The sequence below is a fragment of the Sorex araneus genome, chromosome X (assembly GCF_027595985.1).
Source record: "Sorex araneus isolate mSorAra2 chromosome X, mSorAra2.pri, whole genome shotgun sequence".
Classification (NCBI taxonomy): Eukaryota; Metazoa; Chordata; class Mammalia; order Eulipotyphla; family Soricidae; genus Sorex; species Sorex araneus.
Window position 1 is genome coordinate 324,169,817 of NC_073313.1, and position 16,763 is coordinate 324,186,579.

The window sequence follows — 16,763 nt, forward strand, 5'->3', positions numbered from 1 at the left end:
ATTTTTCTCACAATTAGAGACTTTGTTACAAGATATAAAACAAGAAGCAGAGGTTAATAATGTAGTTAACTGATTTTAAGTTTTAAAAATATATATATATTGGACATAACTAGAAATATAGGTTCATAAGAACTTTGAATTCTTTGTTATTTCTTGTTGAAACAACTCCTTTCTAACATACATGAAGCATGAACGCCTGAAGCTTTGCTAAGGAGAGAGAGTTTCTGCCTGGCCTCCCCTCTAGCAAGCTCTCCACGCAGAAAGAGCAGGTTCTGACAAAGACACACTTGCAAGAGCGCGGCTCCTGCTTTCATCAGAGCTGCAAATCAATGGTCCTCCCAACGTGTGGGTTTTATGATCCTGGGATTCTTTGATTTTAGAAGCACTTTGTTCTGATGAGATAAGCTGTCTCCTTAAGACTTGACATTTCATGTCTCCGGTCCAAAATAGCTCCAAGAAAAAAAGAAAAAAAGAGAGAGAAAAGAAAACTAAAGGAAAAAGAAAGAAAGAAAGAAAAAAGACAAGGCTGGATTATGCAGGAATCTGTCAAGGTATGGCCTTCACCTTTGAGTACAGAAACGGCCGGCTCCTGAGTGAGGACTCCAGAGAGCACTTCTGCCCTGTCCACCTCTGCACCCCCAGGGCTCCCACTCTGAGGCTGTCCATGGAAATATTGAGTGACGAGACCCACCACCGTGTCCAATATAACAACCAGCTCCACATTTTCTGGTCTGTTGGACTCCGGCAGACAGAAGGAAACCAGTTCCCTTAATATCACACAGCATTCTGATGTTCCCATTCTGCCAGCTTATCAGAAACACAGGAGGGAAAAAAGATGACGCTTCCCTTCTGATAGAATTGGGCTTTATTTTAAAAAGAGGAAACCAGAGAGATAGGCAAGGTGCTTGCCCTGAACAGCCCACCCGGGTTCAATGCCTTAGCCCTTGTACTAGCTCTCCAATGACCTTTGAACTACAGAAAGAGAAAAAAAAAGACCCCTGGGAATGATTAGTCTATTCCTTTATTTGATAGATGAACTTCTCTAGCAGTTGAATAAGGTGTATCTTCAATAAACACTCATACTACAGACATCATTCCGTCCTTCCATTTTTTTCCACATAATGTATAACCATTCCTACAGTAGATGTAGACCTATCTGTTTTTCCCCCTCAACATATATATGTATGTAATGTGTACACACATACTAACAGAAATTAACTGGGATCATATGTTGTTTAAAGTTTTTCAGTAGTTGTATAATATTCTAACTTGTTCCACCATTTCCTTATTATTATTATTATTATTATTATTTTGGCTTTCTGGGTCACACCCGGTGATACACAGGGGTTACTCTTGGCTTTGCACTCAAGAATTACTCCTTGCGGTGCTCGGGGGACCATATTGGATGGTGGCCCCCACCATTTCCTTACTGAAGTAAATTATTTCCAATTTCTTTTTTTTTTTTTTTTTTTTTTTTGCTTTTTGGGTCACACCCAGCGATGCTCAGGGGTTACTCCTGGCTTTGCACTCAGGAATTACTCCTGGCGGTGCTTGGGGGACCATATGGGATGCCGGGGATTGAACCTGGGTCGGCCGCGTGCAAGGCAAACACCCTACCCGCTGTGCTATCGCTCCGGCCCCTCCAATTTCTTTTTTTAATTTCCAATTTCTTATTGATTTTACCACTTTAAACAGAGTCAATAAATATCCTCAGGCACACATTATTGTGCTCTTGAGTTTTTGTTTTACAGGCCAGACTATCAATAGTGACAATATAGTCCTGGGTAGAAAACCAAAACATTTTAGTTTTTTTCTTTTCTTTCTTTTTTTTATTAGTGAATCACCGTGAGGTACAATTACAAGCTTATGAACTTTCATGTTTGCAAAACATTTTTCAGTTTCAGTTATTTCTTATTGTTTTCCATAATAAATCAACAATTCATTTCTACTACAATGTATGCAATTAACATTTTCCTCTACTTCAAAGAGCTGCAATTGTTATGAGAGAAATAAAGTACTGTTCCATTGTTACGTCAATTTGGAGGTAGAAGAACTTTTAAATGATTCTTGGCCATTTGGAATCGCTCTTTTCCCACTGCCTGTTCATAGCCTTTGTATATTATTCTCTATTGGTGTATCTATTTTTGGTAAGCATAAGTCCTACTTATGATATCTTTTGTCATGTAATTTGATTTTTTCAGTTGTATGTAGGAATGTTTAATTCACAATATTTCCTCCTCTATATACACTTAAAATTTGTTGTCACCCCCCCCCCGCCCCTTAGCATTTATCTGGGAACATTTTCCTTTGTCATTAAGTACTCATCTCCCACATAATTTCTAATAGGTGGCTAGCAATATTTCATTATACTATTACTGGGGCCAGAGCGATAGCACAGCGGGTAGGGCGTTTGCCTTGCACGCGGCCGACCCGGGTTCGATCCCCGGCATCCCATATGGTCCCCCAAGCACCGCCAGGAGTAATTCCTGAGTGTAAAGCCAGGAGTAACCCCTGAGCATCGCTGGGTTGTGACCCCCCCCCAAAAAAAAAAAGCATTATACTATTACTAGCCACAACATTCAAACAAATCCCTCTAGTAAGTAATCTACATTATTATAAACAATAGCCCATTTAAAAATATAATAACAAATATATATGCATATATATAAATATAAACATACATACATTTATGAACATCCTTTATGCACATCCCTTGTATTTGAAAACAAACTGCTGGAAGAGATATGGCAGGAAGGAAGAAAGATGCAAATGAACAGACAGACTCTACAGTGACATGCTTCTCTGAAGGAAAACCTAGATCTACCAAATTACATGTGCTTTCTGTATACTGGCTTATTTTATTTATTTATAACATGTTTTACTTATGCAACTAATCCTAGCATCAAATCATTCAATAAGTTCTGTTTCATATTTCCTCTTTATGGATGATCAAATAACAGTGCTGCTATTCTTGGATGTGTATGTATGTGTGTGTATGCACATGTGTAACCACTGAGCACCACATGCGTGCTTTAGCCCACCTCAGTGGTGATCAGTGGTTGGGTGTGTGGAGTATGTGGCTGGATTCGAACCCATATGGGCAGCATGCAAGGTCAGGACCTGCTGTACTATCTCTCCAGTGTACTGCACTGCTCTTTTTTATGTATCAAAGTCTTCAAAGTACTTTATATGATTAGTTTATTTAATTCTTTTTTTTTCTTTTTGGGTCACACCCGGCGATACACAGGGGTTACTCCTGGCTCTTCACTCAGGAATTACTACTGGCGGTGCTCAGGGGACCATATGGGATGCTGGGATTCGAACCCAGGTTGGCTGCGTGCAAGGCAAACGCCCTACCCGCTGTGCTATCGCTCCAGCCCCTTAATTCCTTTCACTAATTGTATAGATAAAGAAACTGAAGCATCAAAGAGGGTAAGTACCTTATCCAACATCACAGGAGCTAACAAATGCAGATTCAGGACTTGCCTCAGGTAACCCAGTTAGCCTCTCTGTCACTGGCTGCACTGCCTCTCCAATGCGGAAAGGAGCTACCCTGTTCAACTAGCAAATGGCAATGCCAAAATTTGAAATCAATACCACAACACCTAATTAGAGAGAACAAAAGGGAATACCCTGCCACAGTGGCAGGGTGGGGTGGGGGGAGATGGGATTGGGAAGGGTTGGAGGGATGCTGGGTTTATTTGTGGTGGAGAATGGGCACTGGTGAAGGGATGGGTTCTCGAACTTTGTATGAGGGAAACATGAGCACAAAAATGTATAAATCTGTAACTGTACCCTCACGGTGATTCACTTATTAAAAAATAAATTTAAAAAATAGTGATTTAATAATTTTAAAAAATCATGGTAACTATTCTATATCAGCTTATAAAATATATTACATAAGTATATTCACAATGAAGACATTACTGGTGCCCGCTCAAACAAATTGATGAACAACAGGATGACAGTGACAGTGCTATATTTTTTACTGTCAGTTTTTTATTATTTCCCATTTCCCCCTGTTATCTATGTTTTCTGTTGGAAATGTGTGACCAGTTCTTCATTCCACTCAGCCAGTTGGGCAGCATTCTATTTTATACCAAACTTAAAATATAGTACCTTAAATAATCTGAAAAAAAAAATAGGTAAAATCAGAAAGAAGAGTAAGATGAAAAAAGAAATAGAACACTTAAACTACCTTTATTTCATTTAAGAATTCAATATCGTTCTTCTGTATGACTTTATTTGTCCATATTAAGGCACTATAGGTCTTGGTCTTTTCCTCTTCACCTTCTTTCATATGTCCTATTGCTTCTCTAAACAAAAATGAAAGAAAATGTCTGAATACATGAAATATGCACCTTCATTTCCTTAAAATGACTTTACTGAGATACAATTTATAGTTCCTCTGTTTTAACTACAAGACATTGACTTTTTTAGTATGTTTACAGAATTATGCAACTAGCATCACAGGCTCAGTTTCAGAATACTTTTATCATTCCCGAAACACACTCCATACCTTCCGTTTCTATATTTTCATATTTGCAGCCATCCCCTCCCCGCTTCCCTCAGCTCCTGACAACCAGAATAGACAAATTGCTATAAATTTAATTTCAACCTCTATAGATTTGATTCCTATCTCTCTGGATTGCTCTATTTTGATGGAGTCATACAATACATAGTATTTAGTATTTGGTTCCTTTCTCTTCATGTTTTCAAAATTTATCCACATTATCACGTCAATACTTCATTCCTTTTTCTTACTAAATGTTTTCTACTTTTTTGGCTACTTGAACAACAATACTATAAATATACATGTGGAAATCTTTATATGGATTTACATCTTCATTTCTCTTGGATATATATCTAAAAGTGCAATTGCTGAGTAACTCTAACCTTTTGAGAAACTGTCAAGCTATTTTTCAAAGTGTCTGTATTAACCATCCCACCAGCAATGGTTGTGGGTTCCAATTTCTCTTTCTCCCTCTGGCACTTGTTAGTTTCTGTCTTTTTGATTACAGCCATCCCAGTGAGTATGAAGTGAGATATCAGTGTTATCAATGTGGTTTAGGCCTGTACTTATTTAATGACTATTGATATTGAGCTTTTTTCTCCCCCCTCGTGTATTCAACAGCTACTTAGAGCTGTATCTTCTTAGAGAAATGTCCACTTAATCATGTCTCCATTTATAGTTGAATTGTCTTATTATTACTGAGTCTCAGAGCTTTTCATAATTTGGAAGGCAGCAGTATTCATCAATATACCACCAATGCTCTTTTTTTTTGCTTTTTGGGTCACACCCAGCGATGCACAGGGGTTATTCCTGGCTCATGTACTCAGGAATTACTCCTGGCGGTGCTCAGGGGACCATATGGGATGCTGGGAATCAAACCTGGGTCGGCCACGTACAAGGCCACGTACACAGCCCTACCCACTGTGCTATCGCTCCAGCCCTGACCAATGCTTTTTATATGATCGGGACACAAGTTCCTTATCAGAAACATCATCTATAATCAAAACTTTCCCTTTGTTCTCTGGTGGTTCTACACTTACCTTGTGACAAGCTGCAAGTCACGAACTTGGATTTTGTTAGACGAACTATTAATTTTCTGTAGTAGCAGAAAAAGAAAAATAATCAATGGCTCTGATTCAGGTACAGAGTTGCAGAAACATGACGAGTTCCATGTCATGAAGTGGTTTACCTGCTGAAGTTCCTTAATTTCTTGTGAAGTGAAATGTACTCTATGAGGATTCATCAGCTCAATTGCAAAGGGCCTTCCTGGCAGCACACACCCCGTCATGAAACAGAAACGTGTTGATGGAGTTAACATTTGGGCTAATGCAAGAGGGTTAGGAGGTGTGAAAATGAGGTGAGCACTAGAGGACTGGAATTTAGTGACATAACTACAACTGGGGAGGAAAGAATGTGTGAAAAAATCAAGGGAATTTCATGGGGCTGCTAACCCTCCAGTAGAAGCGACATGTACAAGTAACTGCTCTTTCTCAGGGTCCAGGAACAATTCTGTTAATTACATAGCAAACTCCTAACATCCATGGACTTAGTTGCAGCTAAATGCCCAGGTCTCCTAAGTTGAACTCTATCTTCTTGGCCTAATTCACCAATGACATGGGAAAACCAAGATTCCATAAAAGGGAGAGACTATAAATTTCAGTTATCTCAGGATTACTTCTCATCTTTATTGTAAATAATAGAAAAAATTGAAATGAAAGGCAAGTGAGCAGAACTGCTTTTTAAATGAAGATGTGCATTTGACAACTGTCCTGATAACTACTAAATGTTGTTAAGTGGAAATATTAATAATAAGCTTTTAGGGGGAAATCAGATATCACCTTGCTAATGCACATTAAAGACCTTTATATCTATATGCAACAAGGATAGGGTCTAAAGAAATGATTTCTGCCACAACAAACTAATTCTTTATGATGGTAGTTTCAAAATCCACAAGCCTTCTCCCTAAGATAAGCTCTGGGTTCTGCCCACTTTGGTTTGGACTAAGTTACAATAATAAACCCGCTGTCTGGAAAAGATGCCAATCTCAAAGTCAGTTATAATCAAGTAATGTTATAATCTTACCATTTCCTAAAGTCCTCACATCTACATCTTCTCTTCCAGAGGATGAAAAATTAAAACCTTTAGAAGATAAAGAAAAAAAAAAGAGAGTCAGGCATAACATCCCTAAAACATTAGTCCCCACCCCATAGTAGAAAATTTATTCTGAATGATCCATAGGAATCCCCAAAGGATAGTGGTCATCATCCCCCACCCTCTAATTTTGTCTCTAGTGAAAATAACAATACTAATAAACATCAGTGACTGATGTTTGAGCTAACATTTTCATGTTCATTATTTCATTTAACCCTTATAAAACCTTATGAAGTAGTTAACAAATAATTATGAAATTGGGGCTGGAATTATAGTGCAGTGTCTAGGGAGTGGAGTGATTCCTGAGTGCAGAGCCAGGAGTAAGGCCTGAGCACAGCCAAGTGTGCCCCCATCCACATGCACCCCCCAAAAAAAAACACCACCCATAAAGTTTCTGAAAGGTTACATACTTTCCCAAGGCCACACAATTAAATGTTAGGGCTAGGTGTCTGAACGTCAAAATAAAAGTTTGTCATCCCACACCACATCTCATGGGAAAGCCAACACCAGAACACTGCTTAGAGTTCCACCACTACCCAGACCACAAACTATTGTTGAAAACTCTATTATATTTCCTTAAAGCAAAACAAAGCAAGGCAAAAACATTTGTTTGAGCATGAAACTGTATGAAAGGAGTTGGAGGAGAGGATTGCCTCTAAAAGCAAATTTATTATGCAAGCAAAACTTAGCTGGAACTATGACAAAACCAGTGTACATTCCAAGACAGATGAATCATCAGAAACTAAAACTGCAAATATTGGAAGGGGAAATGATTCTTCTAAATTGTGTGCATGCTAATGATAACTCTGGTACGCAGAGAACTTACTGATTACATCATAACCACAGCAAATATTACCAGAACAGGCATTAATGCTTTCTATGCAGACTATTATCATCCCTACTTTATCACAAAGGAAGGTACAAGTGAGACAGGAAAAGTAATTTGCCTAAGCGTCAGATCATTGGTAAGAGGTAGGATAAAGATTTGAACCAGGTAGTCTGGCACCGGAATCTCTTAATCATTGTCTATCCCAGTTTTCAAACTTTTCATAACTGTGAATGGGCAGCAGTCCAAAAATCATGGTCAATCCTACACCATCGTAGAGACACAGCCAGAGAAATTCAGACTCATGTCCACAGGAATAAACAAGACCATACTTTTGGGAAAGGTTGAATATCCAGGGAGTCCTGGCCAATCATCAGAGTAACTGTAAAGTAAAAGGTCTCCAGGTGTAGAGGCTGAAAATTGAGGATCACCCCGTTATTTACTCATTCAGAGGAACATTATCTACAGGCTGCAAATGTGAGGCACAGAGGAGACAAAGGCAAACAAAATGGCCGCAGGTTTTCTTCTTTCTTCCCTCCCTTCTTCTTCCCCCTCTTTCTGTATCAGGAATCAAACTCAGGCTCTCATGCATGCAAGGCAAGTACTCTACTCCTGAGATACACACCAAGCCCATGACAGGCACAGTTCTTACCATAACAGAACTTCCTGTTTATAGATGGGAGTAGGCTATCATATAGGGGGTAGGGCTAGGACAGGAAAAGCACGGGCGCACTCCTGCACACAACGATCATGATATATATCATGGGATCTGCGTTTACACTTCAGTAGCCCAGCCACTGTGGAAATGACAGGATGGGGAAAGCAGGAGGGGAGGAGAGTCATTTTCCTCCAAGGAGAGATTCTAAATGCAAAGGCCCCATTTAGATTTTAGAAAGAGGAATCTAGAATCAGGGATGTATTCTAGATTCCTCAGCAGTACAGAACTTGCTTGGTATGTATGACCTTGGGTTTAGTCTACAGTATTACAAAAAGAAAAAGAAATCTAAAATTTAGGCTTGAAAAAACAATAGTGAAAGAGTTAGGCCCCTTTCTAGAACATTTACTTGTAAGGAAAGTGATTTCACTTTCATTCACCTGTAGAAGACCCTTTAGTAAAGTCAAAGTCATACCAGGCTACAGGCTTCCATGCTCTGCAAGCAAATCCCTTACCTATAACTAGTACCTTACTCATGTGCTCATGTGCTATTATGAATAGCTGACAATAAAAGAATAAAGAAGTCAGGACCTTAAATACTAGGAAATGTATGACTAAACTTTAGTAGTATTTTCTAAACTCACACTATGCCTCGTCTTCTCCTAATCCAGAGAGCTCTTTTGTTACAGAGAATCAGATGCAGGCACCAGAGAGATTAGAGTGAAAGCCAAGGTTTATTTACATATGTGGACGTGACTTGGCTAACACCAAAATGAATCAAGTCATGAGCATAGTTCACATGAAGCTTATAGTTAGATACAGAATACACCAATCCTATAGGAACAATTTTCTCTTCTAATGCACACAATGGATGCTAACAGATGTAATGTTGGGTACAATCAGTGATTCACACATTGTCTTTGGTTCCATATAGACATTTATTACCTGTTTCTGTGACCTTATTCCATTCCTGCTCAAGCAACCTGACTCAATTGGCTTTTCTGCTTTGTCCTGGTCATGACTTTATGAGTTATACCTATTCATTTTTGCTCAGCTCCTAGAATAGGTCACTTGGAGGCCCTGCCTCTAGTTCTCTGCTTCTGCTCCTAATTTTCCCACAACACTTTGAGCAATTTGCTTGAAGGAACCTATATTCCAAGAACAACAAAATCAAGGGCGAGAAAAATCATGAAACTATCTGTACAGATAATTGGCAACAGTCCTCACACCCAGGACAGGCCAAAATGGAACTGAAATATAGCAAGAACCAGATGGTGGAGCTTCAAAACAGCAAGTTTAATCATTTGGACCTGACTGCCTATAGCCAGACATGGAGTTTTCCACAGGGCACTGACAAGGCAAATATTCTGTTAGTGAGGTAATAAAATTTATACTAAGAAAAATTTCCTAGACATTGATCTTGAGCGTGTGTCAAAGCTCATTTCTTAATAATTAGTGAAGAGGCAAGCAGATAACATGCTGCAACAGTTTGAAATCACTGGAAGTAAGGTTGTATCTCTCGAGTAGGGGAAGAAACTTTTATATAAGTAGCTATACTGTTTCCCACAATATTGATTTGTTTCCATAAAAGTGTAAAACAGAGCTGTAATAATCAGAACCATCTTCCCAGACCTCTCAGACGTGAATCATTACTCAGAAGTAGCAGTAACGCAACTGAGGAGCACAGTCTTATCAAACTGATGCTATTAACCAGGCATCTCAAACAAGGTTCTTGTTGGGGGGGAGGTGGGGGCAGGAGCAGCACATCTGGCAGAGCTTAAGGCTAATTCCTGGCTCTGTGCCCAGGGATCACTCCTGGTATACTTGAGGGATCATAAAAGTGCCAGGGATTAAACCCTAGTCAGCTGTGTGCAAGGCATATCTGCACTCTCTCTCTAGCCCCTCAAAAAAGTTTTATACCTGGATAAGGAACCAGTTTGGAACAGGGGTCCATGTCTGTTTTTTCCTCAGTGAATTTCCTCAACACATAAGTATAAATGCTCAACACAGCTTGTTTTAGTTTTAGTTTAGGGACAATTTCTCCGCCTTGTATGGGAAATGACCACAAACCACCTTCACAAACAATCGTGAGGGGGAAACCCCTGTTACAGAACCCCTAAGCAACCCAACTTACTATAATGGGGGCTTCTTTGAAACGGAATTAATCAGAATGGAAAGTTTCTTGAATCATATATAGTAAGGGTGTTGGATGACCCCAAAGAATTTGGAAGATATTTTTTGTGTGTGTGCTAAAATTTCATTTCACTTCTTCCTAAGCTTAATAACTCTCAATGAGATTTAAGTATCAAGTAAGCATTAAAATTAAGTGCAGAAGAAGCTCAGAGCAATAACCCAGTCTTCACTATTAAAATTTGAGAAAATACTATGTTGCTAGGTTACTCTCATCTCTGTTCAGTAAGCAATTTCTTAAAGACCCTTGCAGTGCGGGCCCACCTACTGCTAGGCAACAGTTTATACAGAAGTGGTTTCAAGGGCTTTCCTTTCCTCTCAACAAAGCACAGAACTAGAACAGACAACCTTATCTCATCTCAATCATCTTGCCTTTCCTAAATCGGGCTTGTCTGACAGTTTTTCAGAGAGGGCAAGTTGTCTGACTGGTCCCTCAAAAAAAGGTGTTGCAAGTATGCTAAGGAGACTCATTCCAAAGAGTAATATATTTATTCACTGCTTATAGTTTTTCCTGATGTGCAACATGATTTTCTATGATTTAAATTGTAGTCCTTTTCCTCTAGTCTAATCCTGAGTGAAATCACAAGGTTTACACTGTCTTTGACCTGACAGGCTTATTGAGACAAAGAAAACAGCCTGACAGGATCTGACTCATCCAACAAACCGAGGCTCATTCATACCTAGAAAATCAAAACAGAACAAAACTGTTATTAAGTCTTTTAAAATAGAAACTGTTGATATGTTTTCTCTAGGCCAGAACGTTATCTGAAAACATTTTAGCAATGAAGATGGAAGGCCAATACTGGCCAGTGATTAATCTTGAACAGGTATTGGACGTGGACTTTTGTGTTTTAACTTCCTCATATTCCTTGCAAACAGCCGAGGGCATCAGTGCATTCATTTACAGTAGTTTCAAGAGGCTGGAGAAATGAGTGGCAGGTAAGGCATTTGCCTTGTATGTGCCGTATCATGACTCTGGGTGGATCCCTGGCACTGCAAGTGATCTCCTTAGCACCACCAGTGGTCAACTGCTGAGCAGAGCTAGGAATAGCCCCTGGGCACTACCAGATGCAGCCCAGTGCCAACTCACCCAAATAAGTAATTAATTACACTAAATAGTTTCAGTCGTTTGAAAATAGCCCAGGGAAGAGGGTCATCTGAAAGAAAGAGGGAGAAAATTTTGCGGCATCTTGGTGCAAATGGAATCCAAGTCCAACTTGCTCAGGACCCAACAATCACTAATCACAGGAAACTGGCAGGCGATTTGCTGGTGATTTACAAAGTATGAAAATCCTTCCAGCCATCTCTACGAGAAGACCTTTTTTGAATGACATGGCAGTTAAATAAGAACACTTACTCTCTGCTTTGAATACTGTCAAAAGATGATCTGAAATTAATTCTTCCACTGAAGATTCCAGCTTTCTTTCTCCATCAATTATCCAAGGAGTTTGTGGTAGATTCCTGGAGTATTTATTGTATCTTCCTGCCAAAGAAATATCAGGTTGCCTGAATGGAATGATATGACTGACACAAAAGGATTTAAAAAAAAAGTGACAACTCTTTATTGAGTGCTAATAGCCTGGAATACTAAAACATAAAACAAGATTTAGCCTTCAATGAATGTGCAATCTAAAATGAGGACCCAGGAGCCAGAGCGATAGTACAGTGGGTAGGGCATTTGCCTTGCATGTGGCCAAGCCAGGTTCGATCCCTAGCATCATATACGGTCCCCCGAGCAACACCAGGAATAATTTCTGAATGCAAAGCCAGGAGTAACCCCTGAGTGTAGCTGGGTGTGACCCAAAAAGCCCCCTTCAAAAATAAATAAATAAATAAATAAATTGGGGACCCAACACAGAGACATATAGATAAATAGGAAGATTTATGGTAACAAAAAGAAGCTAGAGATATATTCTCAATCATTAAATGAGTTCTAAGAGAATGCTCAATGTCATTAGTAACCTGATCAACTGACAAAAATTAACAGTACTAGAGAAAGATCGTTTATACAATACTTAATAGAGTATGTACAAAATAGAGTATGCATGAAAGATCATTTCTTTAAAAGAACAATTAGTACTTTTAAGCTTGATCAATACTACTTTCAATGTAGTACTCATTGGTGATAGTTCCCAGTAGTTCATATATAGGAAATTCTGAAATCTTTGTAAGTGAAAAGAAAAAACCCAAAAGAACATGACTCACTGCTTATGAAAAACAACAACAGAAAACCCACATGAAGGCAGGTCTTGCTTAACTACCCCAGGGCAGGGTACTCTAGTCAAGACTAGAGAGCAATTTCAGGGAGCCAGAACAGTAATACTGAAGCTAGGGCCTTTGCCTTGCATGCGGCTGACCCGGGTTTGATCCCTGGCATCCCATATGGTCTTTTGAGTACCGCCAGGAGTAATTCTTGAGTGCAGAGCTAGGGGTAATCCCTGAATATTGCTAGGAGTGACTCAAAAAGAAGGGAGAGAGAGAGAGAAAGGGAGGGAGAGAGAGAGAGAAAGAGAAAGAGAAAAAGAGAGGAGAGAGAGAGAGAGAGAGAGAGAGAGAGAGAGAGAGGAAAGAGAGAGGAGAGAGAGAAATTTTATTTCATTCTTCCTAGGAAGCTGTAGCTTATAAAACAAAAACTGTCTACTCTTCAGAAAGTCAATTGCAGCCCTTTTTCTTCAGGCAGAAGTCAAATGTTCAGTCATTTTTAAAATGATAAAATTATTTTTCAGGTTTGCTTTCATATTATAAAACATATTCTACATAACTGTGCTTCTTCTACCAGGTTTTGATCTTCACCTTGAGCTACCACATCTCCACTTGTCCCTGGGAAGTGGTATGGAGTTTCCTTCTCTTTGGTGGGACATTTTAAAATAACAAATCTCCTGAGTTATTCAAAAGAATGCCTACAGAACCTAAAATAAGTTAGGTTATCAGTTTTCTGGTACCCCAAAGAGTTAATTAATTAGAGCCTAATAACAATAATTAGAAAGTTTACATTCGATAGTAAGTTGCTAGTTAAGTATATTTGAGACTAAATATATTACCAGCCACAAAAACAGCACCATGGGCACATTCGATTCCAAGAACAGAGCAAACAGCCTTTGGTGAACTCGGAGGACAAGGAAATTGTCTGCAAAACAAATGATTTTGTTTGTTTTTGGCTTTGGGGCCACCTCACAGGTGCTAAGGGATTGCTCCTGGCAGGGTCTGGGGAACCATCTAGGGTACAAGGGATCAAATCAGAGTCAACTGCATGTAAGGTAAATGTCTACCCATGGGGCTGGAGAGATAGTACAGCAGGTAGGGCATTTGCCTTACATGTGTCGGACCCGGGTTCAATCCCCAGCATCCCATGTGGTCCCCTGAGCACTGTCACAAGTAATTCCTGAGAGCAGAGCTGGGAGAAACCACTGAGCATTGCTGTGTGTGACCCATAAAAAAGCAAAATAAATAAAAATAAAGCAAATGCATTAGAAAAAAGAATGTCTACCCATTGTACTATCACTCAGGTCCCCAATATGAATTTTTATAGATACTATTTTCTAGAAGTGATACTCGGGCTGGAGGTATAGTATAGTGGATAAGGCAATTGCCTTGCACAAGTCAACCCAGGTTCCATCCCTGGCATCCCATCTGATCCCTCAAACACCGCCTGATGCAGAGCCAGGAGTAGCCTCTGAATAGCACTGTGTGTGACCCAAAAAAAGCAAAAAATCGAAGTGATACTGAATCACATAACTACACTGAATGAGCACTGTCTGAGACACAGCTTGAACCTGAGTCTCTCAAGAACTCAGCCTTTAATCTGGAATCTAAGGGTCCCTTGGGCCCCGGGAAAAACATGTTTAACATATGAGAGAGGCACTATAGAAGTTGGGGTGCTGCTGCACCATGTGGCCCCATATTCCTAGATGATAATTGCCTTGAGTCTTGGGAGAGAGAAATCCACCTATAGAAAATGAGAGACACACCTGCTTCTTTGACCTTCCAGCGATCCAAAACACTTGCTGCTGGTTTCGAAGTCCTTAATCATTTGAGGAAAAAGTGCTTAGTGAGAGAGTAAATGCCACTGATGGCAGCTGGAGGTGGGGAGGGGGTACTCCATTACTTTTCTCTCTTTACCCTTCTTTGGAGTCAACTTATAAACAACTAGCTGCCATGGATTTAACCCCAAATGTGAGGCTTGCAAAGCTGCTCTAGTTCCCCGATTTAATTAACACAGAAGTTAAATTCGGGAAACACTGCTTATAGAAAGTAACCATCTTTTGAAGCCAGGCAAAGTGCTCAAAGGGCTAGGGAGCCTGTCTTGCTTGCCCAAGGCCCCGAGCTCAATCCCTGGCATAGCACGACCCCAGCACCACAGGATGTAGCCCTGTGACACCCAGCATGGCTGAGTCCAAGCACTCCACGGCCAGGCTCTGGTACTGAACCCTCCCCTCAGGGGCTCCTGAGCAGAACTGGGATGATCCCCCCAACCAAACAAAAAAATAACATCTATATCACTGTCACTGTCATCCTGTTTCTCATCGATTTGTTCGAGTGGGCACCAGTAACGTCTCTCATTGAGAGACTTATTGTTACTGTTTTTGGCATATCCAATACGCACGGGTAGCTTTCCAGGCTCTGCCATGCGGGCTCCATACTCTCGGTAGCTTGCCAGGCTCTCCGAGAGGGGCGGAGGAATTGAACACGGGTTGGCTGCATGAAAGGCGAAAGCCCAACTGCTGTGCTATCGCTCCAGCCCATCATCTATATATACATATATATATATATAATTCTTTTTAAAAATGATATCTGAGGCACCATGATTTACAATCTGTCTCTAGAGGGTTTCAAGAATACCACATTCCAACAGCATATCTCCTCCAAAGTGTTCCCTTCTCTACACCATACTTTAAAAAGTTTCATTAAGGTAGTTCAATTCTGAACCTCTTTTTTTGTCAGTCATCCCACTGCTCGTGGATTTGCTCGAGCAAGCACCAGTAACGTCTCCATTGTGAGACTTGTTACTGTTTTTGGCATATCGAATACGCTACGATAGCTTGCCAGGCTCTGCCATGGGGGCAGGATACTCTTAGTAGCTTGGCAGGCTCTCCGAGAGGGATGGAGGAATCGAACCAGGGTCGGCTTCGTGCAAGGCAAATGCCCTACCCACTGTGCTATCACTCCAGTCAAATATACAAATCCCTCCTGGTGTTTGAAGTGTATTAAAAAATATTCTAGATGAAAAAAATATTCTAGATGAATATCTAGAATATTTTACTAAAATGAATACCATGAGGATTAAAATATAAGGTTTGCATCACAATTATAGGGGTGTTTTTTGGGGGGCTTACAAGGGAGCACATTAAGTATCAAAAAATATATATTTAAGGTTTATTGTATTTCATCATAACTGAACAAATGCGGAGATATGAGTCTTTTCATTCCTTTTCTGGAGCTGGAAAATACTAAGAAATGCCAGATTAGGGATATAATGGAACTGTCACTGGGTTAGAGTGTCAGGAAAACTGTCTTAGATCTGTTCTCCATTAACCCATAAAAATATCGTGAAGATGGCGCCAGAGATACAGTACAGTGGGTAAGTTCCTTATCCTGCAGATGGCAGACCAGGGTTCAATCCCTGGCATTCCATATGTCCCCCAAGCACAACTAGGAGTAATTCCTGAATGCAGAGTCAGGAGTAACTCTGAATATTGCCAGATGTGACCCAAAACCCAAAATCCACCCCCTCTTCCCTATAAAAAAAAAAGAAAGAAATATCATGAATTTGGACTTCATTTATAAATTCAAATATTAAGCTGACATCTAGTGAATACCACTTCATGCTAGGGACTGTGACAGGGATCAGGAACTAACAATGACTAACACAATCCTAGTCCCGGATATAAGCCAGTCCACTGAAAATGCTGGTCTAGATTAACTTTATTAAATTCCATGGTTTCCTCGTTTTTAATACTTATACTTACTTGAGGAAATCCTCTTCTTTTATTTTATTCAAAGCTTTCATAACCGCCATTCTAGTGAATACTGACTAAATAAGGCAAAATAGAGAAAAGACATTTCTTTATCATCTAACCAAGAAAATAATAAATGTGAAAAACATTAACATAAAAAATTGTATTATTTCAAAATCATAGTTATAAGCCTTCAGTGTCTACAAAAATTAAAATGTTTTCATAATGCTGGTTCTGCAATCAGTATACTTCAATTACCCTTCTCTTCAAACCAATCTGTAACAACCGGTAAGAACATACAATGCTAGAATAAGCCTTTACTGCAATATCCCATTTCCCTCAAATGTAGTATTCTTCAAGACAAAAATCATGACACCAAGTGATGGACATTGTAGAGTAAGTAGGGTACTTGCCTTGCACATGGCTGACCTGAGTTCCATACCTGGTACCCTATATAGTCCCCAAGGCCTGTCA

At 39.8% G+C, this 16,763-nt stretch overlaps 1 protein-coding gene across 1 annotated transcript in view; it reads right to left on the reverse strand.

Moving 5' to 3' along the window:
• Positions 1-16,763, reverse strand: part of PUS10 (pseudouridine synthase 10) — a 75,567-nt gene that overhangs the window by 9,209 nt on the left and 49,595 nt on the right. Inside the window, exons 10-16 of the mRNA XM_055121037.1 lie at positions 16,302-16,366; positions 13,377-13,462; positions 11,693-11,818; positions 6,596-6,652; positions 5,703-5,779; positions 5,554-5,609; positions 4,199-4,316 (exon numbers count right to left, since the gene is read on the reverse strand). Of these exons, the coding sequence (XP_054977012.1) occupies positions 4,199-4,316; positions 5,554-5,609; positions 5,703-5,779; positions 6,596-6,652; positions 11,693-11,818; positions 13,377-13,462; positions 16,302-16,366 (585 nt within the window). The remainder of the gene's footprint in view (positions 1-4,198; positions 4,317-5,553; positions 5,610-5,702; positions 5,780-6,595; positions 6,653-11,692; positions 11,819-13,376; positions 13,463-16,301; positions 16,367-16,763) is intronic.